This window comes from Falco rusticolus, chromosome 13, assembly GCF_015220075.1.
Source record: "Falco rusticolus isolate bFalRus1 chromosome 13, bFalRus1.pri, whole genome shotgun sequence".
Lineage (NCBI taxonomy): Eukaryota > Metazoa > Chordata > Aves > Falconiformes > Falconidae > Falco > Falco rusticolus.
This window is the reverse complement of record NC_051199.1, coordinates 1,571,193-1,596,701: the sequence shown is the minus strand read 5'-3', so window position 1 is coordinate 1,596,701 and position 25,509 is coordinate 1,571,193. Positions and strand designations below refer to the sequence as shown.

Below are 25,509 nucleotides of genomic sequence, written 5' to 3'. Positions count from 1 at the left end.
TCCATCTACTACAATTCAGACAATGCTCCCAGTTTGCATAGAAGTGCTACATTTTCCTGTATGCCTTGAAATACTAGTTAGGTACAATACTATTTCACCATTTCTGCTCCCAAACTATGTCAGGTTCCCCTCCCACCCTTACACCAAAGCAAGAAGACTTACTTCTACACAGAGGTAAAATCAGCAAGTTGTAGCAACACAGACTCTTCAGAGGTGCAGAACAATGGCATACTGCAATCTGCAGCACAGATGGCAAGACACAAATACTGACAAATTGTACACACGCGCATGCACACAATCACCTCCGTAAAGGTTTCTCCATGGTGCGACTCCTTCCATGTCACACACTTTTCACAGAAAAAAACCAATAAAAAGCCCTTCTCAAATTTAGCCCGTTTAAAGCTGCCAACAGAATTTGATTGCATGTGCTATCGATGGGCATGTTATTGCTTGTAGTAAACTGGAGAAGATTTGGACCTACACAAGAGATTTGCTTGCGAAGTGCAAAGGTCACCAGTGGCCCTTAAGCAGTTTTACAAACTGATGGTGCAGCCGGTATTTCCTGCACCATCCACACCAGCAGTCAGCTACAATACACTGCAGCTCTAAACATGCGTCGTACCATACTCTAGAAAATTGCGTCTTCTCTGACTGATATTTAAGCACACAAGAGCAGTCAGCATAAAGAAGTGTTACAATTAATTTTACAAAATTCATCGTGTTCATCTTTGCTCGTTCACCTTAAAAACGGGTGACCTGGGCTGTAATGGCGAAGGCCAGCTATGCCTAATCCTCTCGACACCCAAATGCCAACAGGAGAGGAGCTGACATTATGACAGAGGTATTTTACATGCCCAGAGGAGCAGACACATTCTCAGCAAATTTTCAGGCTGCCAATGGCCTACCTTGGTGCCACCTGCCCATGGTGAACCTGACCAAAGTATTTAAGAACCCAGTCTTTACCTTCAGTTAGAGATGCAAGATGTAAAGTTTACAACTGAGTGTCTTTAAGGAGTAATAAAGCAGCTCTTAGAATTTCTTCCAAGCAAACACTGACTCAAACACTCAGTACAAACTCACAGTGTTACATGGGAACACCTGCCCATTCTGGACCCCCGGCCACTGACAGCAGCTCCCCAGATCTTAAGTTACATGCTGCACAATCACTTTCTTTGCTAACACATCCTGACTACAACCTTAGTTTATAGCCTCTCTTGCTACCTATTCTCTCCTAATTAGTTCTGATTGCAAATGCTGTCCTTAGTGAGTATCAGAAAATTGACAGATTATTTGCTGCCTACTGGTGCTCCAGATGCAATGCTACCTATAAAAACACACAACTAAGTTTTCCAGCAGGTGATCCAAAACAGCTCCGTTCTCAAACGGCAGATCGGCAAAGGCAGGCTGCAGATTGCAAAGTCTCCAAGCTTTCCAAACCATGAAGTGAGGTAGCAACAAGCAGCCTTTGGAACAGCATTGTCTCCATATTTTCCCTAGTATTAAATCCCTTTTCCACACAATTTAGTGAGTGAACTAGAGGCTTCTCTGGAGCAGTGAAAGAAAAGAGATGGTAAATAAATAACGAGTGATAAGAAGACCTAGGCCAATAGTTTTGCAAAGTTTTCCTTTTTGGTGCCAGCACTGAGCACTGCTCGTTTTCAGGTGGAGAAAAATACAAAACACTTCAGTCTCTTTGTGAGATTAAAGTCCAAGTGACTTCTGCACAATCTGCTTGGCAATTTTGTTAAACTGTTCTCTGTCTTCCCGCCACATCTTGGAGGCATCTACATTGGCTCCACTTTCATCATTTGGCTCTGAAATGAAAAAGACTGAAAGATAGGTGGGCAGGCAGACAATGGAGCAAGACCCTCTCCCTTTTTCAATAATGCCTCTGTACTGCCACTTCCCTGTGGCTTTAGAACACTTCCCCTGCTTGGACTACAGAAACACCACTAAAGAAAACCCAGTGACAGCTGCTGGATTCCCAAACGGTTCTGACTTAACTGATCACAAGAGAATATCACAGCAAGGTCCAGCTGAGGCAAGAAACAAATGGCAGAGGAGCAAGACTTCCTTTTGTTTATGCTCTCAGCAGCTAGGCCCCAGCATGCACATGGAACAACACAATGTGGCACCACCACTGCTGTCAAGGGTTTTTAAAACTGCACACTGCTCCCTGCAAAATGGTTTTTTCTGGTTCTGCAGCTTCACAGACACAAAGCCCTCCTGACCGGGCCACCCAAACAGGCTCTGTCACTCTTTGGGATGGCTTTTCTATTAAAGAACAACAAAACAAACCAAAAACACCCATAGAATGCTTTCATTTTGCAACGTCTTTCATCCAAGGATTTCAGAGCGCTTTACAAAGTACATTAAGCCTCTGTGACTCCAACACTTCGTTTTGTCCAGAGGTAAACTCAAACACGGGATTTATCGAGTGCGTAGTCAGCATACAGTGGGACAACCATCACAGGACTATACAAGTCACGAGACAGAATATACTCTACACATTCTCCTTCCCACACTAGCCCAAACCCACCCCAGCCCAGTTCACTGCAGATATCCTAGGCTCATGTCTTTCTCGACACAGTGCTGATGGTCCGCCCCTAAACCAGCAGATGTGCAGGTCACCCTGTTTGGTAAGCTTGGGCTTACGCTATCTGCAGAACCAGAGCTGGGAGTTTGTCAGCAGCCTGAAAGAAGCTGGACCGTTGATGTTTTACACTAACTCCTCCAAAAGCCATGGGAAAACAGGGTGCACAGGCAGAGAACAAGAGAGACCAGGTGACTCCCACGCTAACCAGTCTAGGTAAGGCTGCACCACGAACCAAGTTCTTGGAGGCCATGGGAAGCCCAGCAAGGTACTTCCCAACAGTATGTTACTATTCTGAAGCTAAAACGGTCCCATGTAAAAAAACATTGCTTGCTCTTTGATCAGCTTTGGTGCTTCTAAACCCTCTAAACTGTCTGAAACCTTTTATCATTCAAAACCAATTCTAAAGGACACATTTCTGCCCTTTTCAGGCAGTTCAGTGGCTTGGTTCACTATGCGGAAGAGGACCCATCTTTCAGGGAGTTGTACCTCACAGAGGTGATCCACAGCCCTTGCTGGATTTAGGGAAAACCATTTAAAAGGCTGTATGAAAAGCTTTTCACCCCACCCCTCTTCTCAGGGAGCCTTCCTCCAAACCAGAGGTAGCAGAATTCGAAACATTCCCAGGCTGGCAGCTAGCAAACAGAAATGGACGGTGCTGGCTTGTGAATCACAGAGGGCATGGGCTCCCATTTATCATACTGGTTAGATCTGGCCAGTAACCCTCCAGCTGCTAAAACTGAGACAGGCTGTAATCAATAGCTTTAAGACCCGCAAGAGCTGAACAGGTGTCATAGCAAATATAAAGCTGGAGTACAGGTTTTGTGCAGGAGCAGGGAACCAGCTGAGCCTCCAGACCCACCCGACTATCACCATCTGCTCAGTTGCTGCTGCTAGAAGGAAAGCAGTGGTCGCTCACAAAGCTAGAAATGCCTGTTTACTAATTCAGTCTTATTTTTTCCAATTATTTTCAGAGAACTGGTTTATTAATGAATAAATACTAGCGCTTTACAAACTGCGGTTGCTGCTGAGCAGCTTTAAATATCCTCTGCTTGCTTAGCAATTCAAACAGCAAGAAGCAGCTCTAGCTAACTCAGTAACTGCTATCTGATCTACTGCTAATAAAACAGCAGTCCTTACCTGCCAGCATGCTAACAACTGACAAGAGGATCTTTTCCACACTCTGGACGGGACTCCACCGCTCAGCGCTGCTCTCATATCCCATGGGATCATCCCCAGGAGCATGAAGAATAGAGATGCAAACTCTCCCATCTGGGTAAACTGCACAAGAAGTACAGGGCATTGATTGTTACTCAGTAGAAACACTTGGCCTCCCCAGATCTTTAGCACAGATGAATGTTTGGACTTGGCCTTCACGTGACTGAAGCTAAACCCAGTTTCAAATTTCCTATTCCAAAGGCAAGAGGGCACAAAATTTTAAGGAAGAAAATCCAGCAACAATCTCCTCTAAGCAAATCTTAACAAACTTGGGTCATCCTTCCCCAACAGAAAAGCCTTCTGGGAGCACTCCTGTCATTCAATAACCAGTGGTAGACTCCATGGAAAAAATAAGCGATGCAGCCTGGTGGAACAAGGCAAGTATTTATGCACAGACACAGCCCCAAGTCGGTAAGCAGTCCTACTTAAATCAAAGGGTAACCGTCACACAGCACTGAATGCATGTGGGGAGCTCTCCACTGGACCATGACCATAAAAAGAATTAAGCAAACTTACTCTGCTGCAGCAAGGAGGGAAAAGTGTTATGTTATAAACAATACAACTGATCTTATTTTGAACATTACTGAGTTGCAACTGAAAGAGTTCACACTATTTTAAATTTTGCTTAAAGCTCAGCTGCGTTAAAGAGCACGGAAACAAGGTAACCTATCAATTAGGGATATAGACGTCTTCCTGTCCCACCTTTAGCAGAAGCAAAGCATCTGCAACAGTACAAGTCATCTTCACAGACACTGGGCTCCACTGACTTGATAACGAGGCCAAGGAAATGTTGAAGAGGCAAGACAAAGAAAATGGAGCTCAAACTGAAACACAGCTTTAGCAAGATGGCCTAATTCTGCAGCTTCCCAAGGAATGACAATGCAGTACTTTCAGTGCTTCTATTCCTCGGGTGGCCAAACCTGTGCCACTGCCAGGAAAACAAGACAAAACAAAAAGAGGGAATGACCACTGGAATTTCCAGCTCATTTCCAGTTCCTCCCATTCACCCAGCTAATGTCTGCCCAAGCCTGCATGTTAAGTGTTTTGGAAGACTTTTATTTACATCCCCTCCTGCAGCCCCAGGCTGGGGATGGAGCTGGTCCAGACATAGCTGGAAGAGATGAAAACAGCACACGTTGAATCAGCACCACTTCTTGCAAGTTAGGAACATACTGGTAGACGGTATTTCACTTGTAAGTTATTCTACTGTTTTTACGCAGTGCCTCATTTAAAACAGCTGGACCACAAGCACACAGTCAAGACAGCAAAGGCTGATTCCAGGAAGGCATACGCATCTTCCCACGCTGTCACTAAGTGCTAATGCAAGACTTGCCATTGATCACCACTTTGAAGTTATCTTCACTACAGCATCCATGAATGTCATTTTATTTTAAGAGGAGATAGCCCTGTGGTGTCTCGGTTCTCCCTGCATGTAACACAAACTGCAAGGTAAGGGAACACAGCAAACTTCAAACATCTTCCTTGCAATTCCTCACAGGTGGAGGAGTAAGCACTTGAGGAACAGAAAAAGCACTGCAGAGTCACGCATTTCTACAGCCTTTCTGGGTACGACCATCACAATACCACTTGAGAAAGAAGATTCAAGCATCTACTTTAGGTCATCTCAACTTTATATTAACATGATCCAGAGTCATGGAACTTTAAAGAGCTGAGCTGACCATCAGTATGTCCCGGTTAACTCCACGGAGGAAGTGCCCACATGCAGAGCCACTCTGTAACACAGGAGAGTCAGGCAGTTTGTGCTTCTCTGCACCCCACCACTCCTGGCTATGCTGCACACGAAGCAGCAAACTTCAAGCCAAGGCCACAGCTAAATTTCATAATGTCATAAAAATGTCCTAAGCAACAATTCTACAAAGAATGCCAAGGCTGACTCCAGAAAGTAGTGTTCCCAGCTGCAGAAGGGGGCTTTAAGGTTTTTACCTGTCCAAGGCTCAAACCTGTTAGCTGTACTTGTTACTTCAATGACTTCTACTGCAAAGTCTTACTGTCACCATCAGAACTGCAGAGAAAAGGCCAGCAAAATCTTAATGGTAAATGCCTGCAAACGTGTTATCTGCTTGGACAGAGCACTCTGTATTTCAGAAAGGCAACATCAGAAATGTTACTAAACCTGTGACTTAAACGGAAAAAGCCACACTGCCTAATAAAGCTGCATCCACACCGGTGCATATGAACAAATTCTCACTTGTTAAAATAACACCAAACTATTTAAACACAAGCCACAAAGCAAAACTGGAAATAGTCTGTACTAATTCATTAAGTCTCAAATCACGTACAGGAGATTTATCTTTAAAACTATTTATACAATAGTTACAAGTACTCCTGGGATGATCTGAAAAGCAGCAAAATGGTTGGAATCTTTATTGGACTGTTTATGACCAAAAGGTATGTGAGGAAAAATTTAATAAAGAGAAAGTGACCCTAAGACAGAGCAAAACTGCTGGACAGCTGAACACTCCTACTGCATACTCAAGGTTGGGAAGGGAGAGAACCACCTTTGGTAAGGATGCCAGCTATCCTACTGCAAAAGTTTGGTTTTAAGGTGCATTAGCAACCCACTCCCCTGTACGTCCTGCTGTATCAGACTCACTGTTTGGATGAAACATCTCGCACGTGAATCTCATCTTCGGAGGGCTTAATGGGTAGTCAAGTGGAAAACTCAGAATGGCAGGGAAAACCCCATACTCGAAACAGGTGTCTTCAGGACCCCTAGAAACAGAAAAAAAGCTACTCACCAGAATTTTAAATAGTTCTTTCATTCATTTTCTTGTCTAATGAGACATGAGGTTTGGGTTATATCATCTTCTCCATGAAACAAGGAGTTAACGCACTCTTATCCCACACCCCACAAACTTAAATCCAAATATGGGGTTTGGGAGGGAAGGGGGAAATCAAAGCTTGCACACTAAATTACTAGGAAGGTCATAACACTGCTTAATTAGCAGGGTGTGTCTGGATATATTGGAATATCTGGCTCCAAGGCATGTTCTGGGATTTGAGCGTCTGAACGTAAAGAAAAATCAGAGGCAGGTGTGGGACTCCTGTGCCTTTGAAGATACTGTTATGCTGCACAAGACAGAGATGTCAAGTGCTGTAGCTCCAAAATAACTCATAAAACCTATGGAGATTTCAAGCTGCCAGTATCAAGAATAACCACACAAACACTTATCATTATCTGATGCAAAAAACACAGCGACGGTTTGTAAAAATAAAAACACAGCTCCGGGACCATAATTGCTAGATGCAGGACAATGTTTCTTTGCAGACTTAAGGTACTTAGTTTGCACTCCCTCAAGTGCACGGAGAACAAATGGCTTCATCAGGGTTCTTGTAGAAACATTTCCTTATTGTGTTCATCTTCTAGTTCAAAGTGCAATCAAGTTGAGAATATAAAGACAACTACTTCACCCTCCCTACATAACACATCTTTGGAAAGTGAGCAAAAAAGTTTATTAGACATGATCTATTCAGACTTGATGAACCATCTGGAAGTTATAACACAAACATGATCTCCCTCGATTGCAAAGATCAGGAAACAAGCTTCATCATTGAAAATCTTAGCCAAGGAAACCTCATGTATTTACTAAAAAGCTCTTCAAACAAGGGTTATACTGTCTGCGAAATAAGGTTTAGGAATATATTCATGCCTCCTCCTCCCAATCCACATTCTCCATGCCAGAAAGTACATAAAAAGTTCAAGGAGTCTTAACAGTTAAGACTGCAATTGGTAACCTGTGGAAAAAGAAAACGGAGACCAGCAAAACCTAAAGCCCTAGAAGGATCACTCTCTTATTAAACTTTGGGATTCAAAAGACTTGGCTGGTAGATAAACACAAGAACTACGTGGTTTAAACCTGAATATTGACACTGGCAGGTAACAGGGAAATGCATCAACATACTGCAACGAATGAAACCATCGCAACCATTTTGTTGGCTTTCTGGCCTTTTATCTAAATTTAGTCAGGATTCAATTCGTATCCGAGAGTAAACTGAATGCTTTTTTTCATGAACATTTTAATTCCAGCTGCATTTTAAAAGCTTATTGTTGAACTTCTAAGAGTATGTACATACATGCATTGAAAAGCTGGTGGGTGTCTTATGTTCTGTTTTGAGAGCAAACACACAGCCTTAAGGGTTCTTCTGTCAAATGTGTTAACCCAACACACTCCATTTTAGGCCCTGCATTATGTGAGCAAAATGCTTTTGTTTTAGTGATTCAGCGCTGCCAGAATCAGCTACAAAGAAATTAGAGTTAATCCAAGACAGCATTTGCAACTACAAAACACTCAGAGGGACGCAACATTTAAACTTGACAGATCACTTGCAGTTCAAAAAGCACACCGGCAGAGCCAGAGAGGTAAAGAGCATAGCACCTTTTGCAACCACACCACCTGCAAAGATTTCAAAGTACACCGCATTCAAAGCCTCCGTGCCTCATGCTATGATCTCATCTGAGCTGCTACGCTAGCTGAAGTCCAGACTACCCAGTACTTGATTAGGGTTCCTGCAAGAAACACCCGTCCCACTGAGCACAGAGCCCTGAGCCAAGAGGCCAGCTGCATTACGCAGCTCCCGAACCCCAGGAGACCAGGCACTTGCTACTACCAACCACATGCATATGAAAGGCTCCCATTCTGCACAGGCTTGAGGCACAGAACTCTTAAGAAAAAGCTTGCCCTAAACCTGCTCCGTTTAAGACTCCGCACCCTGCAAAGCAGGCAGTCTCTGCATCTTTTTCCATGCATGATGCTACTCTACAGACTCCCCTAAAGCACTGAGCAGCAGCCCTCCGTTCTCCTCTGGCCATTATATGGCATTAAATGACTTGCTAGACAACCAGACTGTTCAGTTGTGCAAGAGATGTTATGAACAACTCCACTGACATAAGACATCATGCAAAAATAAGACTCTGAACTCCATGAGCTGGCTATTAGTTAGGCAAGCGGAAGAAAAGGATGGCAGGTTATCTGCCAACTTACTAGGGAAAAGCGCATTGACAAGGACAGTTAATTCTATAATCATAGCTTCACATACATTTGTAAATGGCTTATTTGTAAAAAGATGCTGGAAAAAGACCAAAACCCACAGTCATCAGATGCCAAAAAGGGGAATTCCGTGCTAAACAAAAGTCAGAAGCCTAATTATAGATCTAATTACCTTTCTAGACAGGTTTTTGATAAGTTGACTTCAATTGATACTGTTTAGTTTTCAAGTAATCTTTAGGCTAATAAAGTTCTTAACAATTACGTGGGTTTGTGTCTTTTGGGGATAAACTTTAAAAGCAACGCACACCTGTATATGCCAACCAAAGAGGGCCAAACTTGGGTCTTGAAACATTAAATTTATGAACTTGTACAACACAATGCAGTCTGCAGGACCTCACACAGCGCTAAGGAATTGAGCAGCATTATGATAAACTCTCTTGACAGGCTGGGGCTATTTATCATCATGAGTAAGTCACCCTGTTGCAGAGATTCGGCTTTCACAAATACTCTAATTCAGCTACTGTTTGATGTCTTATCAAAAGGGTGCATTTTATGCCAGGCTCCAAACCTCCACTGTTCAGAAAGATTACCACATTGTGTTTTCGATTCTGGATCTATTACACTCACTTTGGGAGCATAAGAACTGTTCTATCATTCAGACATGTCAATACGGCCTTAATATTTACGTGTCTTAATATTTATCCAGCACTGCTGCTGCAGGCAAGGACACCAGAAATACAAATTGTTACTACCATTATTTAAAAAGGCTTTATTTTATCTCCAAGACAAGCTCTTACCTCAATTCATGTAATATTACCCATCCCACCTCTGAACTGATAAATGGGCAATGTCTTTTCTCAAGGGTCTTTTTTTTTTTTTTTTTTTTTTTTTAATTTATTTGCCACCACATGTGCTCTAGCTTCATATAAATTGGGTAAAGGACAAAAAGTATTCTGTTCTCTTCACTACTATGCCACTTACCTTTTGCACTTCATCTATCTAAAAATTTGAAGCCAACTTCACTTTAATTTCCTTATCTGCACTTCTTTCATTCCCAGAATCTCACACAGCACATTTGAGACTACAAAACATTTGAGAAGATCACCACAGACAAATATAAACAAGTCATTTAGGCTCGCTTTCCAAATGTACGCAAACACTTCTACTAACAGAGTTTTGTAAAGAGATTAAAGTAACCAAACATGTTTAGGGTAAACATGTTTCTATTGTACCACAGCTCCAGAATTTAGCAGATCTTAAAATATAATTTTATTATGACACACACACAATAGAGAAACCAAAATTAAAGCACCTCCGCCTCTCATTTTGTGCTGACAAAGACCCGAAGCTCAACACTCAGCACTTTAAAGGGCTTTCAAGTCTGCAGGCAGCTCCTCTGTTGTTTAAGAATTTGTTATGGAAAACATCAGGAAAAGTATTTTCTAGGTAATGAATCAAATCCAAAAGTCACTTCTTTGCTGTGTCCCCCGTGAAAACTCTACTCAACCACACAATCTTTGCTATGAGAAAGTACCAACAGGCAGGAATTTCCTTCCATACTCCAAGAAGTGCATTAAATCCTCTGGGACTTCTACACTGTAAGCAATGCACAGCTGTTTGAACTGAGAACTGGTACATTCCAAAGTGCCTGTTTCAGAAAAGTGTTAACTATCCCACTTGTAACAGAAAGAGAAAGCGCAAGACACCACAACCTAAATCTTTGCTGTCAGGCAAGAAATTACCTATTTCTATGCTAAGTGTTTATTTTCAGGGGACTGAGCTACCAGGAAGTATGATCTGTGTCTCACAGGATAAACTGCTGCACATAAACGAAGACATCTGCCACACTTCATATCAATCGGCAAGTAAGCAGTGGTAATCCAAACTTCCATTTACTGAGGTCTAAAATAACTCGGAGAATCATGCTTGCCATAAAGCAGGCTCACCCATGCAGCCAGTTTGTGTGGAACAGGTGATATGCTACAGCTCAGGATGCTTTTGTATTGGTTGTGTGCCCGATTCCAAGAGACAGAAACCCTGTTTTTCATCCCTAGACAACATACTCCAAGCAAACCAAGCTAGGAAAATTCTGCCACCCACACTAGCTGAGAATCTCGTAAGTCAGCACCAGTGGTTGCAGTGTGAAAACCTGCCAAGAGCACAGCAGGCATGCTGCAAGCAGGGCCACGGCCACTGCCTGCAGTGCTCTCCAGGGCCTCCTGGCCCTGACTGAAGGAAAGGAGAACACCAGCTCTTGCTAAAGGAATCTTGAAATGCAGAGCCTGGATCTACCCTAACAACAGACCATCAACTTCAAGACAGACTTAGCAGTTTGAAGCTTCGTCATTTTTTTATGCTGTAGCATTTGCATAAATTGTCAGACCCGAGTGACAAAGGTCTCTTTCCCTCTCCCCTACAGTTTCTGAACTTTATTTTGTAAAAATCACCAGCTATTCCACGTACTCAAAGTTCCCAGAGAAGGGTAGAGCATGAGTAAGAGAGTACACGCAAGAAAGGACAACTTCTAAGATGCTGGGCAAGAAGATTTTTTCTTTTCATGGCAAGTTTTGCTACAAACAATCATATCCATCAGTTTGGAAGGGGGAGGACACAGCTTTGTAAATAAGTCTTTGTCACTCCCCGAAACACAACAAGTAGTGATCAGAGCTAATCACCACAGAAGAGCTTTCTACACGGAACCACTGCACCAAACATCTTTACACCACCAGCTGATTCATGAAGTGTAGAGAACTTCAAACCATTTTTTTTTTAGCTTGAATACTTCCTCAGATCAATCCCCTTCCATTTTTCTAGAGAAAAATTGAATAGTAAGAAAACTAATTTTAAACTGATTTTTTTTCCCTCCTATCACTGATAATCTGTGTATTTTGCTCCACTTAAAACATGAGAACCCATCCTGTATTTGCAGTTGAGTAATACTCCCAACAGGTTTGTGAGATCTACAAGCAATTCACTGTTTCCTAAGTGTTTGTTTATGCAACATATATCTAAGGGAGCCCAAATAATGATTCCTGTCAAAGCTGCAAGTTACTTGTGCTGAGTGATGCTTATTATAATGACTCCTGTAAAACAGATGATCACTTAAGTTCCAACCCTGCCTCTGTCTTGCTGTTTAAATTCCAAATACAATCCCCTGTTTGGGTCAGAAAAGAAGTTCCCAGCCAAAGGTAGGCCAAGGTTGATGCTAGGCAGAACTGACACTATTCTCTTTAACATTCTTGTTCTCCTAGAAGCTAATCACAGTGTGCAAATACTGATTTCAGATACAAACCAGTATTAACTTACATAATCAGAGCTTCCCATTCAAAGAAGTTCTCTTCATTCATGGGACCTATGAAGAAAAAACAAAACAATGCTTAGTACCACCTGAATGCAAGGCTACAACTTCACAGTGCACAAGCCCTGCTCAGCTCCTCACCTGCTACGATCCCTTCTGGTGGATTCAGGGTCAGCTCTGTAAAAACAAAAACACAAGGATGGTTAACATGACCTGCAGGCCCAACCAATTTGGGTACCATTTGGGTGGACATGGCTTAGCACAGAGGCCCCACCAGTGAACACCTATGGAGAAAAGCTTGAGGACACCATGGGAAGAATCTTCCAGCCATGCTTTACTGGGCAAAACTGCACATGCAGAAGGCCCAGTATCTCACTGATGACAATTTAACTTCTCTGTGCAAGCTACTTTTCTAGGCAAAATTATTTGGTATTTTGTGCTTTTTCAGGTCCCCAACCTAGCCTTCCCAGGGGCAATAATTTAAAACTGAGGAGGAAAAAAACTTTTTCCACAGAGCATGGGAAACACTCTTCTCAGATCACTGTAGTATCTGCAGGTACAAACTCAACAGCCTGAAGAGAAGACAGGTTGTATTCCTGTAACCTTTATCTACCAATTCAGACTTGACAGCATATCAATACAAAATACAAAATGATGCAAGAATTTGGAGAAGCAGAAGCAAGAGAGACTTGACAAGCGGCTCTGTTCCTTGATTCAACCTGACTTCCCCTGCATGGCATGTAAAACGTGAGTAAAAAAAGCAGCAACAATAAAGCAGCCATGCCTGCACATGGCAAGTTTGAATCCATCAGCTCTCACTTTCTGGAGGGAACTGGTACAATTCTCAATTTGTACAACAACCTTCAGCATCAGCACCTTGCTTCAAGCCTGCAGCAGCCCAGCACTCTGTGTCTCGATGAACTAATAACCTGGTTTTCTACTATCTAGTACAATGGCCATCAACTTCCAATTTCCTAAGTCTGTGGGGTGGTAGCAGCTGGCAAAGCAAAGTTCAGCCATGCACAGGCAACCAGTGGACCTGTAGTCCCTGGGGGGATGAACAACAGCCTCCCAGCTCTGAGCGAGACACGGGGCACCTGGTGGGACCAACAGGCAGGAGGCGACACTCCAAGGGTGTCAGACCAGAGGAGGTGACTAATTAGGCCAACTTAAGTAAGGGCTTCAAGTTGCTTATCTAGAACAGTGTTTCCTAACCAATGGCCTCTGGACTACTAGTGGCCCATCACAACAAAACGCAGCCATAGGAAACGCCACGTACATTCCCACACAGGAAGACAAGCAGGAACATGGACCCAGGGAATATTGGAAGTCACAAACCAATAAAGGAGACGCTTGACCTAATTTCTGTTGTGCTGTACAAGAAAACTGTGGGTAGTGCTGCACAAAACAGTGCACAGATATTGGTCTTAAAACAACTAAGTTACTGTTGGCCTCAAAAATGTGCTGAGATACACTGACAGGAAAGATAGCGAAACTCTCTTGTTCACTCAGATTACCATTAACTTTGGCACAGACCTCTTTGATTGAAGTTCAAAAGCACAGCAGCGGATTGAAACTCAGAGCTATGGTTTCCCACGAGGTCCTGTCGTTAAGGAGCAGGTTTTTCCAGCTTGATAGTGGGTCTCTAACAGCTTTTCTTGTTGATGTTTTTAGACAGAAATACAGAGATGTCAAAACCAGGAGCTCCTGGAATCATTTTGCTCCATCTTGTGGCTCTCTTTAAGAAGAAAATCTCTCTGATATTTCCCATGATTTTCCTTGAAAACGTGGCAGCCTTCGCAACTGCCCAGTAGCAGCATCTGCGCATCCCTGCAGCAGGCAGCCACACAGACGTGTGCCATACAGCTTTCCATTCCCAAGGAAAATGGGGGCAATGGGAAGCAAGAGCCAAACTCTAGGGTCAAAGGGTCTTTACAAGGATGGAGGTTCAGTTCTCCACTTCACCTTGCTCAGCTCTCCCCTTGGAGATAGGCAAAAGAGGTTTCCATCCTTAAGGATCAGGCAAAGTGATAACTGAGCAGTGCAGGGGCGCATGAGCTTTGATTTTGAGTGGCTGCTACTGTAGCTGGTCACTGAGGAAGGAAAAACTCCCTTTCCACACGGATGGTTACATCCTACCCCGTGATTTCTCTAGAGCCCTTCAAAGGGAAACTGGGAGCACAGCTTTCACAAGCTACACAGCATGAATTGCCAGATGCAGCATCACCTGCTTCAGTCTTACCAGAACCTCCAAAACAGGGTCACTTTGATGTACGTTGGGGGAATTTTTTCCAATTATTTTTAAGTGAGCAGCAAAAAGCATACGATCAGAACACATGTTTTAATGTTTCACCACAGAACAATTTTGACAAGTCAGCCAGGCCAAACAGTCTCCCACCCCACTCCCCTCTGCCACCCCACTCCTCTGGGGCTGTCATCCCAAGCAAACTGCACAACTGAAGTGCGTCAGCAGACGAAACAGCCCACCCTCTGCTCTCCATGGCATCCAGCCCGGGGGTAACATCTGGCTAGCTCGAGTTTGGCCTCCTGGCCTGCAAGACTCCCTGCTTTGCCCGCATGGTTTAATGCTTTCCCAAGGAAAGCTCTCCCCCTCTGAAAGTACCACGCCATGCTGTCCTCTCACTTACCCACCCATGACAGGAGCATGCCAGTGCACACCCACACCCCAGCCACCATCACCCGACAGCCTCAAACACTGACATGCCGTTTCTGTTCCTGCACACACTATTTCCCAATGACAGCCAAGCCCTCTGCCTGGGCTGCGCATGGACAGCATTCAACACAAGGTACTGACAGGGGAAACACGGAACCTGATGCTACACCAGCTACTTGAGAGACGCAGCTTGCACAAACTGAGAGCCACCTCCCTCAACCTCCTTTCTCCAAGGAGCAAGGCCAGCAGAAAGACTTTGCAGGAGCCCTTGATGCAGCAGTTCCTTGCTCATGGTTGACTGGTGACTGCAGGTCCAGGAAAAACCTCTGAGGAGTGGAACGTGGCGATGTGAGTGCAGCCATTGGACATGGAGGGGCCCTCCTGCTGCGCTGGCACCACAGCTCTGTTGCCCTCATCTGGAGCTGTGGAACCTCACACCAGTGTGGGAATGTAGCCCCTGTTCTACAAAGCATTATAATTTCCCCTTGCTACCAGCAGGCAGATACTCTCTTTGGGGCAGGCAGAGCCAGGCCACCGCCTTCCTGTGCTGGTATTTGCCATGCTGCTTACTATCAGAGCTGCCATCAGCAAGAGTCATGGGATAAAGCAGCCTCCCACCACGCCCTACCACCATGCAAGCCTTCAGGGGTCCTATGGAGCAAACACACGAGCAGCAATGTCCTATTAAAGGATTCAGAAAGGCAGAAGGACAAGCAGTCAATGTGGAAAAAAGGACAAAGCAGCCAGGAAAGGGATATTTTGTGAAAGAGGTAAAGGGGAAGGCCAGGCAAAGTCTCTGTGGAAAACAAAGTAGTGGCAGATTCAGGGGGAGGAGCTGAAGCTGGCAGATGTTGCTGGAAGGGAAGGCTGTGGTGATGTGTAAGGCACCAGGTCAGCTATATATCACCACAACCACTTCAGGGTGCCCCAGGGTCTGGGGGGTCGTGGAGAGCTCTCTACTCAGACACATGCTGGGTGCATGTTGGAGGAGCCCACGGTGGTTGCTCTGAATCAGGTGGTGGGCTGCACATCTCTCTTCAGCACTGGAGAGCATCTGGAGCAGTTTCCATCCTCACATACTCCGTGAGGCACCCTGTTAGTTTTGCAGGGTGGCTTTGCTGCATGCAGTCAGGGGATTTGCTTCCAAATGGAAACGCAACAAAGTCCCAGCCTGTAGCACCATAGCTAAACCTTACTTTAAAGCTTTGCTTGTAAGCTGAGACTGAATGAAACAGACCCGACACTAGCAAAGTATAATGTTTCTGTTAGGAACCTGGGGCAGATTTGGGTGTACACACAATCAACGCCTTCCTTTTCATTTCACTGCTCACTATGGCCAACTACGCCTTAGCCAAAAGGAGGCAAACAGAAAACGCATTTTCTTGTTAAAGCAGTTAATATAAAGACTGATCACATTCTTAGAAGTCCAACAATACACTTTCTAAAACCTATCAATTTAGCTTATCTCCAAGGTGATCAAATGCACAAGACTCAGGAAGTATTAAGGACACATGCTCACTTCAGTATCTGACAGCACCTGAACTAAGATGCTTGAAACCAAAATCTTGTTCCTTCTACTCCACAAGAAATTATGTTTTCTTCTCTCTTCTCTGGCGAAGCCTGATCAGTGTAAGGCAGCTTGAGCTCGTGTGGACACATGGCGCAGTGTGCACCTGGGGTATTTCCTAAGTGTTATGCTTAGGAAAGAGCATTTTCAAAGCAGGTTTAACAGAGACAGCAGCAGAGGCCTACTGCAAACGTTCATCCTTCTCTTCCCCCTGGAGATAGCAGCTCATCACATCCCACACTGACGCAGTGGGAGTTTTCTTCCAGCTCCACACAAACACTCTCCAAACAATAAGGACAGGAAGCACCCACTGAAGCACTACCAGATTCTGCTCTGTACACCCAAGGTGTATTTTTTGGGTGAATTTTAAAATCTCAGAATTAATGTAAATGTTATATTTTTAACCCAACAGCACTCCCAATGATACCCGTTGGCATTACCATCCACTGCTCTATTGCCTGGTCATACCAGAAAGGAAACACAGCATATACAACTAGACACTACAAATCTTGCACCTTCACAGATTTGACTTAATGCTTTTAAAGTAACCCATTTTAGATCTAAAAAGTTCAGCCAGCAATAACACATCTTCAAGATCATACAGCCAGGAAACAGTAAACATAGAAAAAGAAGGCTTCCATGTCTTAAAGTTCCCAAATGTAAGCTGCTATTGAGAGACTAATTTCAGGCTTTAATACTATTCTAGGTCTACAGTTAATAACAAACATATACTCTAACACAAATTATGCCCTTTTTTATGTCTGTTTTTTTTTTGAAAGCTTTAGCTAGATTAGTTCTGGCAGAGTAGAAAAAAAAAATCACACTCCAAACATGCAAAGGAAGGTCTAAGTGAGGACCAAAAAAATACCCCAAAACTAATCTCATCTGGCTCCCCATAGCCACCTTCCCCTCCTTCTCCACAAGGACGGAAAAACAGTGGAATTTCACAGCCTCTCCCAAAATGGAATCATGTATTTCGGTTCCAATTGGTAGAAACTCCTCACAAGGTCAAGCATTTTTCACATAAGGTAACAATAAACTTTTATTTAAAGATTTAAACACGTGTGTGCACATACACAGAGAAAATCAAAGGCCTAAACTAAAAAAAAAAAAAAGAGAGCAAGCAAGGAAAGAATTAGAAGTCTGGTAAACAAAATACACCCAACCAGCAAGGCACTGACTGCCAAACATCTCCGCCACAGCTAGAACTAACTAAAGGGAAGAGATAGAGAAGGAGAAAGAGGAAAATAAAAGAAAAACAAAACTGTCTGCACAAATATATACAGACACATATACCAGATATCATCCAAGGTGGGCAGCTGGAAGGAAGGGGTCATTTAAAGTTGTTTCCACACTCGCATTCACCCACGGCCATGCAGTGTTTAAGCCTGCACCGAGAACACATATCGCCAGGAGGGAGCTGAAAGTTCACGCAAAGCTGAACCTCAGACTACAGCCCCGTCCCAAGACAAGACTTTCTCTTTTTCTGCAAAAAGAGGCAGTAGAACTACCACAACTAGGAAATATTTTTCAAAATAACTTGCTGAAAATTTCCACAAGGCAGAACAACTTCTGAAGAGCTAGAACTAACTGCCTGGGGTCTTTTGTGAAACACTAGGAAAAGGCTGTAATTCAGGCTTGATTCTGGGTTTTGTAGCAAAGTTTGATGAGCTAAAGGAAAGTAACAACCCTACAAATGCGCATACAGCACAGGGCAACCCAAGCGGCCACAGAAACCAAAAAAGTCTAGCTTACTCCTGTAACTCAGAAGCATTGTACGCTTAGCCATTGTGGACTACACTCATTTTTTACAATGCTATGCTTTATTTTAGAGTTGGGAAAGTAGTTCTAAAGGAAGATCACAAACAAGGTGTTGCCTCAGTTCACTATGTTACTCTGGGAAACTGCAGAAAAGATTCACAGAATATCTGCCTGTAGCATTAAGTCAAAACCTTTTTGATGCTATTTAATATCACTTTTTCCTAAAGAACTCACTCATACAAGATATTCTAGTAAGATCTCAAAGTTTCTCAACAACAAAAGGATCAAAAATGCTTTTTGGGACTTAGGGGATTTATATAAGAGAATAGATAAAAACAGAGTCAAGTCTTTTTGCAGCTGCCTTTCAGGTCAGCGCTTCTGGATTAAACCAGAAAAACACAGATTTCTAGGACACACTGTCAGCACAAGCTTTACCCACACAACTGTGCCAGCAGGGCTCACCCACCACCCTGAGCTGCTATCAACAGCAGCCCAAGGGGCTGGGGGCCCCACACCAGCCCTGGCCCTCAAAACACCTGTGTGAGGATTCAGCTTATAGACCTGTGTTCTGCAAGGCAGCCTGAGAATAAACACAGTACTGGCAGGAAACACATCTATAAATAAGTCTGTTTTATACAGGCTGGAGTCTTCTACTAACTGAAGGTAAAGTGAGAAACAATTCCTTGTCCCTGGACAACCGCAGGAGCTCTATAAATGACCTTCACCGCAGCAGGAGGCCAGTTCTCACAGCCTAATGCCATCCTTCCCCTACCAAACACTTCTTTTTTTTTTTCTCTGTTCTACTTCCTTGCCTTAAATAAAAGGCCAGAACATCAGAGGCCAAAAGCAACTAGGTAAACAAAAAACCAAGAACAATTTCTTGCCAAGAAAAGCTGCCGCTGGACACCTCGCAAGCTCACCAGGGAGGTGACCCACCCTGGGAGAAATGGGATGTCCCTGAGGGACCCAGCCCGCAGCAGCGGGTCCCTGCTCCCTCCGATGGGGCAGCAAAGATCGCTGCTCGCCACCCTGTGCAAGTCACATCTCACAGAGATTTTTTAAACAATCAATCAAGTCTATGCTACTGGTCACTAAATTCAAATTTAAGTGCTGTTACTGACCCCTGCGCTTCTGTTAAGGCCTTGACAAAACACCTCTATCTTGGAGGTAACAAAGCTCTGCCACAGAGGCTTCTATGGACGCACTTTGAACCACCTGGAAAACTGAACCAGGAAAAAAACCCCAAACCTGGCTGCTTGCCCAGGATGCCCTGGCATCCCCCATGACTAAACTCTCCCTGCAACTGACTGCCAGATGTGTCAACCGCGCACGAACCGCCCTTCGGCGGCCCAGCCGAGAGCCGACAGGTCCCCTCAGCCCCGGGGCGGTTTCCCACCGAGGCCTACAGCAACGGCGAAGGGAAAACGAGCCTGCAGAGGGAAGCGGTGCCATCCGTGACCGCCCTCTTCCACAGCCGCACTTCAAAGCCCCCGGTGACCCCAAAACCCCGCGGCGGTGCCCTGCAAGGAGACCGGGAGCGCTACGCGGGCCCAGCGGCGCGGAGCCGCCGGCGCCGGCTGGGAAACGTGCAGAGCGACAGAGGGAGGCCCGCCGCCGCCCGGCCTGTCCCGCCGCCGCCCGGCCACCGGGCTTTCAGAAGGGCCCCGCCGGGAGGGGAAGCTCGAGGAGCGCTCCGCCGCTCCCCCGACTCACGCTTGTATTCCGCCATCAGCCGCTTGAGCGCCGTCCCCGCCATGGCACCGCCCCACCGCCGCTCCCGGGCGGCCGGCTAGCGAGCGCGGCCGGCTAGAGAGGCCGCCTACCCGCCGCTCCGCCTCGATGGTACGCGCCCAGTCCTCCCAGCGCCGGGCGGCGCCGCGCATGCGCAGAGCACCGCGCCCCGGCGGGCTGCAGCACGGCGGCCGCGACGGGGGCTCGGGGCGCTGCGCGGGCAGCGGGAGGCGGCTGTCAGCGGCAGGCCCGCAGGGAACAGGCTGCGGACGCGGAGGGAGAAACCACAGCCGCTCCGCGGGGGGACAGGAGGGGAGGGAAAAGCGGGCAAGAGGCTGCGTTGTGCGGCAGAGCTCCCCCGGGGGCGGGGGCGCGCAGCGGATCCCCGCAGATCTGCGCCTGGCTGCGCGTTCTGGCGCCTCGAGGGTCCCCAAGGTGGGCACGAGGCACCGCTGGCAGGGGACGGTGAGGTCGGGGGAGCGGGCCCCACGGAGCGCGAGGGACGAGACAGAGTACCAAACTAGATTTACTGTATACAATAGTAAAGGACAACAAATAAATGTACAAATCGGTGAATAAACAATGTGATCTACGGGATGTCCCACCCCAGCCCACATACAAGAAAAATAAAAAGAAAACAGGGACTTTTTCAGCAAGCAGGAGATGATCTAACGGCCAAACAGGTCAGGTACATATCAAGAGGCAGGTAACGACCCCACGGTGCAGCAGCAAACCCGCTGAGGGACAACTGGGTAACTTTTGTCAGAATTCATCTGGAACAGACTCCATGCTTTGTGCAGAGCTCAAACCTCTCACGCAAAACCATTTAAAATTCAGTAAATTTTGGGAGACAGCAGGGCAGATTATTATTTTTTTGAACACGTGACACACACACACACCTCTCTCTCTTTCCTTGCTCACCAGGTTCTTGACAGCTCTTCCACACATACAGCTTGGTGACATTAAAAGGCGCTTTTTTTCCTCATTTATCAAGTTATCTACCAAAAACAAGTATTACAAAGAAACCTGAGGCCACACGCTTCTAGTACCCACTAAGAAATAAAGAGACATACTAAAGGGGGCAGGAGGAAGGTGACAAGATTCTGCCCAGCACTCAGCAAATGGCTGAAGTTGCAGTGGCAGGTTTCTCTGCTTGTAAGCTTGTGCACCAAAAAGTACTGCTGCTCTATCACAAGCGTTAGATTTTGGACCAACTGCTCTGCCAACTGGTTCTGACAATAATTCATGACAAATCTCAGTTCTGCATTAAAAAAGTATATTTCGAATGACTTTATCATAATATGACAAAGCACATGTAAATCTGCAATATTTTAAACTCCAACTCTATACTAAGCATTGTATCTGCATGTACTAGCCTTGCGTCACAGGCTTAATGCTTCTGAAGTAACATTTGCAAGACATGCTAAAAACAAAATCAGCATCTCTTTTCCTTCTCCTAGGTATATCTTAACAGGAAACTTTTATGCTCACAATTGGCATGAAAATATACTGAATTATTTACATGATTGGAATTAAACAGAGGGGCAAGACCGACAAGAGCCAGGAATGAACACTCCATGCCCTAACACATGGACGAATATTTAGGCCACAGGTTTGAAGAAAGAAAAAAGAAGAAAAAAAGATTAAAAAACCCCACAAAACCAGCAGAGAGACGAGTATTACTTAATCTGAACTGAAATCAAATTGGCCCAATTTAAGATATAGATTAATCCCTGCAGATGCTGTTTTGACTTGCACACGCAGTACGTCAAAGACAACAAGCAATTTTGGTAAACGTCCTCTAAAGTTTAGAAGAATCCTGTGTGATTGGCATGTTCATTTCTTTACTATTTAATAGCAAATCCAAGGACAGATGAGAAAGTGAGGTGTGATGAGGATCTTTAAACTCCTTTTCTCAAAAGGACGGCATGTCTTAACACACTCCACCTGTCTGCTGTTGGAACACATCAATAGTGTCTTCATCTTCCATCTCCAGCTGTTAAGAGTAATACGGAAAATACAAGACTTTAAATACACATGGTTGCAAATGCACTTAGCTCTCTACTCCTAACCAGTACCACTAATAGAGCAGTTAAGGCGCAATTTTAATTAATTCATGAAACACTTTCCATTGGTCACTCCAGAGCAGGTACTGCATCATTGCTCCGACCGAAGTATCACCAACACTGAAATGGGTCTCAGAGGCACGTTTGGCAGTGTCAGACCAAACTCCAGTTTAGTGTCTTCCACAACAAATCACCCAGTCAAGCGTCTCCTCTGTTCCTCGCCTTGGGCCTTGCCAGCCCCAGTGATCAATTCCCCACGTTCTCAGCACTGCCAGTGCTGACAACAGCAATTCCCCACGTTCTCAGCACTGCCAGTGCTGACAACAGCTACAGCTTCAGTGCTGGCTCTGAACAGGCTGACACAGAGGTAGGACACAGCCAAAACGGCCAGCACTCACCAGGGGTCCTTTCCACACCAGCACTCATGCCAGCGCATTCAGCACCAATGGTCCTACGTGTTCCCACCCCCCTCACACCAAACAGTGAAAATATTCCAGGGAGGAGGAGGGGAAATAATAATCCCACCCTAGACAAGTTATTTGGAACATGCTAAACTTCCAGCAACTATTTCAGAATCATTTTGATTTCAAACCCCCTTTGATCTGCATGCAGACATCAAAATATCCGTATAGCAGTTTGCAGTAAAAGTATTTTTCATACCTGTGCAGGTGTGTCTGTTTCATTAATTGGTTGTCCATCAAATCTGAATCTAATCTGCCTCATCGACAAGCCCTGGAAGTTTAAAGTAATTGATGTGAGAAACCACACTTTTGTTTCTGAACCCAAACAAAACATTTACGGATTGACTGTGAGAACAAATATTAACAAAAGTAAAACTCCAAAGATTTAACCAGGCAGGAAACTTAACACATATATCTTGCTCTAAACTGAGGAAGCGGAGTGGTTTGAGCAACATCCCGTAACAGCATGCTACTGTCACAGCAAGGACTCTATATGAAACCACAGGAGTAGGTTTGGCACCTGGTTCTGATCCTACTCTGCAAGGCACAAATACAAAAAGTTGATTTACAAAGGTAACTTAAGAAGAGATCAATCAATACACCATACCATAAAGCCTCAGAGGACATGTCAGGAAGGATCAGCAATTGTTTCTCATGCAGTCAGAGAAGTAATGGCAGGTTAAGTTGACTCAAGGGAAAACATTTTTTAAAAAATCTGGAAAAAAAACTACTTTTTTGTGTAAGTAACTATCCATGCTGACTATCCATAGTTCAGACACATTTTCACTCATGCCAGGCATCTGTTCCTGGTCCTAGTTCTCCATCTTCTGATGAAAAAGGAACAATGAAGGAGACTGATGAAAAAAAAAAGAACTTACAAGTCTCGACACAAGTTTTTACCTGCAAGGTTTATTAGAAAAATGCTAGGGTCTAGCGTTACTAAATTAATGTTGCCCTTAAAAGCTAAGGTGAATTAATGACTGAATCCTGTTTTGACAGCCTTTAATCACACGAGGCAGTCTTTATTCCCTGACCCTGGGATTGAGGTCATTGCTCTGCCCTCTAAAACCCTTCAAAATCCTCATGCGATTCACACCTCCAGTCATGCACCGAGCCACATGAACTCAAACACTCCCACCAAGAGACCCTTCGCATCAGTTCTCATTCCCAGGCTGAGAGGCATTAAGCAACATCAGGCATGGGACAGGGCAGAAGGTAAGCTTCAAGCAAAAAAAGAAAGGATTCTGCACATAACGGGCAAACTGAAATGCTGGCAAACAAAATCCGCGTTGGCTTCCAAAAGCCATTCCCATCCCCACTCTCTGCTCTGTGCCACCTAATGCAGTGAAGAGGCACAGGCGGCTATGGGTTCAGGAGCTGGGCTGTGGGGATAAAACCCTCTCCTGTTCAGCCCAGGGTGGCACGGAGGAACGGCCCCCTGCACACAGTAGCCACCTGCAGAATACAGGAGGCCAAACTGCACAGCAGGCAACAGGAGACACATGAAAGGAGGAGAAAAAAAACCCACCACTGTGAAAATCGTGGCACAGGAGAATCAGGTTTTGTGCCGCTTTCCAAACCAAAGACAAGTGCCGACGAAGTTGGTAAAGTTTCTAGAGGCGAGGGAACTGAGCGGTACCACACTAAAAATTCAGCGTGAATTGGTTTCGGAGGCAGGATCAGGCCCCGAGAGCTGGCGGCAGCACGGCCGTGGCGCTGCGGGGGCGCCCGGCGAGAAGGGGCCGCGCTACCGCACCGAGAAGCCGGAGGGCAGGGCCGGGCCCGGGAGCGGAGCCGCGCCGTGCCTACCTGCCGCTCGCAGTACGCCTTCATCAGCTTGCTCAGCGGGGTGTGCCGCTTGATTTTGAACTGCACCACGGAGCCGTCCTGCCCCGCCACTTTCAGGTTGATGTGATCGTTCTCCGTTTTCACACCTTCCTGGAAGAAAAAAAGGAGGAAGCGGAGGGGTCAACGCCCGGCAGGGCCGGCCCTGGCCCGCGCCCCGCTCCCGGCCCCGCAGTCCGCCAGCCCCGAGCGGGCCGTGGGCCGCCGGTCGGTCCCCCCCGGTGGTGCTGCGGCCTCGGCGGGGCGGCCGCCTTGCCCGCCGCGGCCCGGCCCACGCCGCCATCTTGGCCGCCTTACGCCGCCGGGCGGGGCGGGGCGGGGCGGGGCCGGGCCCACCGGCAACCCGGCCCCAGGGCCCGGCGGAGAGGCCTCTACCCCCGCTCCCCGGGCCCGGCCCCCGCCGCGGTTGCCCCGGCCCCGTCGCGCCTCACCTTGGGTTTCTCCTCCGACATGGCGGCGGAGCCGGGAGGGGCGGGGGGGAGGGGGGGGGGGAGGGGGAAGGGGAGAAGGGCAAGGCGCGCGCACAGGGAGCTGCCCGCGCCCTCGGCTCCCGCCTCGCCTCCCGCCGCCGGCCGCGAGAACGCGCACCTAGCCCCGCCTCCGCCCCGGCGCCCCGCGCGCCCATTGGCCACTCCGTCCACTCACGTGACAGGACCTCGGGGGGCGGGGGAAGACTGTGCGCGCGCGCCCCTCTCCGGGCGGCTTTAGAAAGTGCGTCACGGGGAACCGGAAGTGCAGCTGCAGGAGGAGCGCGGCCTGGGCCAGCCCGCTGCGCCGGGCCTTCCCCCCCCGCCCCCGCCGGGCCTTCCCCCCCGCCGGGCCTTCCCCCCCGCTCCGGGCACCTCAGCCGTACAGCCTCTACTCACGCTGCCGCTAGGCCGCCAGTCGGGCCGGCCTGGGAGCCTCCAGCCACAGCCCGGCCTTGCAGGCCTGGTGCTCCAAGAATTGAGTGTTTTTCTCCTCTTTCTCAAAAGCTTCTGCTGCTGCATTGCCCCATACGATGATGTTATCAACGTATTGTAGATGTTCTGCAACTTTGCCCTGTTCCAGTGCCACCTGGATCAGCCCGTGGCAGATGGCAGGGCTGTGCTTCCACCCTGGGTACAGCTGATTGCAGGTGTATTGGATGCCCCTCCAAGTGAAAGCAAACTGTGGCCTACCCTCTGCCACCAAAGCGATTGAGAAAAACGCCTTTGCCATATCAGTGGTGGCGTACCACTTGGCTGCCTTTGATTCCAGTTCCTATGGAAGTTCTAGCATCACTGGTACAGCAGCACTCAACATTC

At 46.4% G+C, this 25,509-nt stretch overlaps 2 protein-coding genes across 4 annotated transcripts; both read right to left on the bottom strand.

Moving 5' to 3' along the window:
* Window positions 1-70: 70 nt before the first annotated feature.
* On the bottom strand, window positions 71-19,958 carry UBE2G2 (ubiquitin conjugating enzyme E2 G2). Of its 3 annotated transcripts, none has more exons than XM_037406253.1 (6): window positions 19,834-19,958; window positions 12,260-12,295; window positions 12,127-12,172; window positions 6,426-6,544; window positions 3,734-3,874; window positions 71-1,829 (listed from the first exon to the last, which is right to left on the bottom strand). In XM_037406253.1, the coding sequence occupies exons 1-6, from the start codon at window positions 19,874-19,876 to the stop codon at window positions 1,702-1,704; spliced, it is 513 nt and encodes a 170-aa protein (XP_037262150.1). In that variant the 5' UTR covers window positions 19,877-19,958; the 3' UTR covers window positions 71-1,701. The 3 variants fall into 3 exon arrangements, with proteins under 3 accessions (XP_037262150.1, XP_037262152.1, XP_037262153.1); XM_037406255.1 differs by having other exon boundaries at window positions 71-1,814; window positions 19,834-19,954; XM_037406256.1 differs by lacking the exon at window positions 19,834-19,958 and adding an exon at window positions 13,655-14,508.
* A 401-nt stretch (window positions 19,959-20,359) lies between these two features.
* Window positions 20,360-24,796, bottom strand: LOC119156496 (small ubiquitin-related modifier 3). The gene is made up of 4 exons (XM_037406259.1): window positions 24,655-24,796; window positions 24,188-24,316; window positions 22,578-22,649; window positions 20,360-21,847 (listed from the first exon to the last, which is right to left on the bottom strand). Exons 1-4 carry the CDS (start codon window positions 24,673-24,675, stop codon window positions 21,785-21,787), a joined length of 285 nt encoding a protein of 94 aa, XP_037262156.1. The 5' UTR covers window positions 24,676-24,796; the 3' UTR covers window positions 20,360-21,784.
* Window positions 24,797-25,509: the final 713 nt, after the last annotated feature.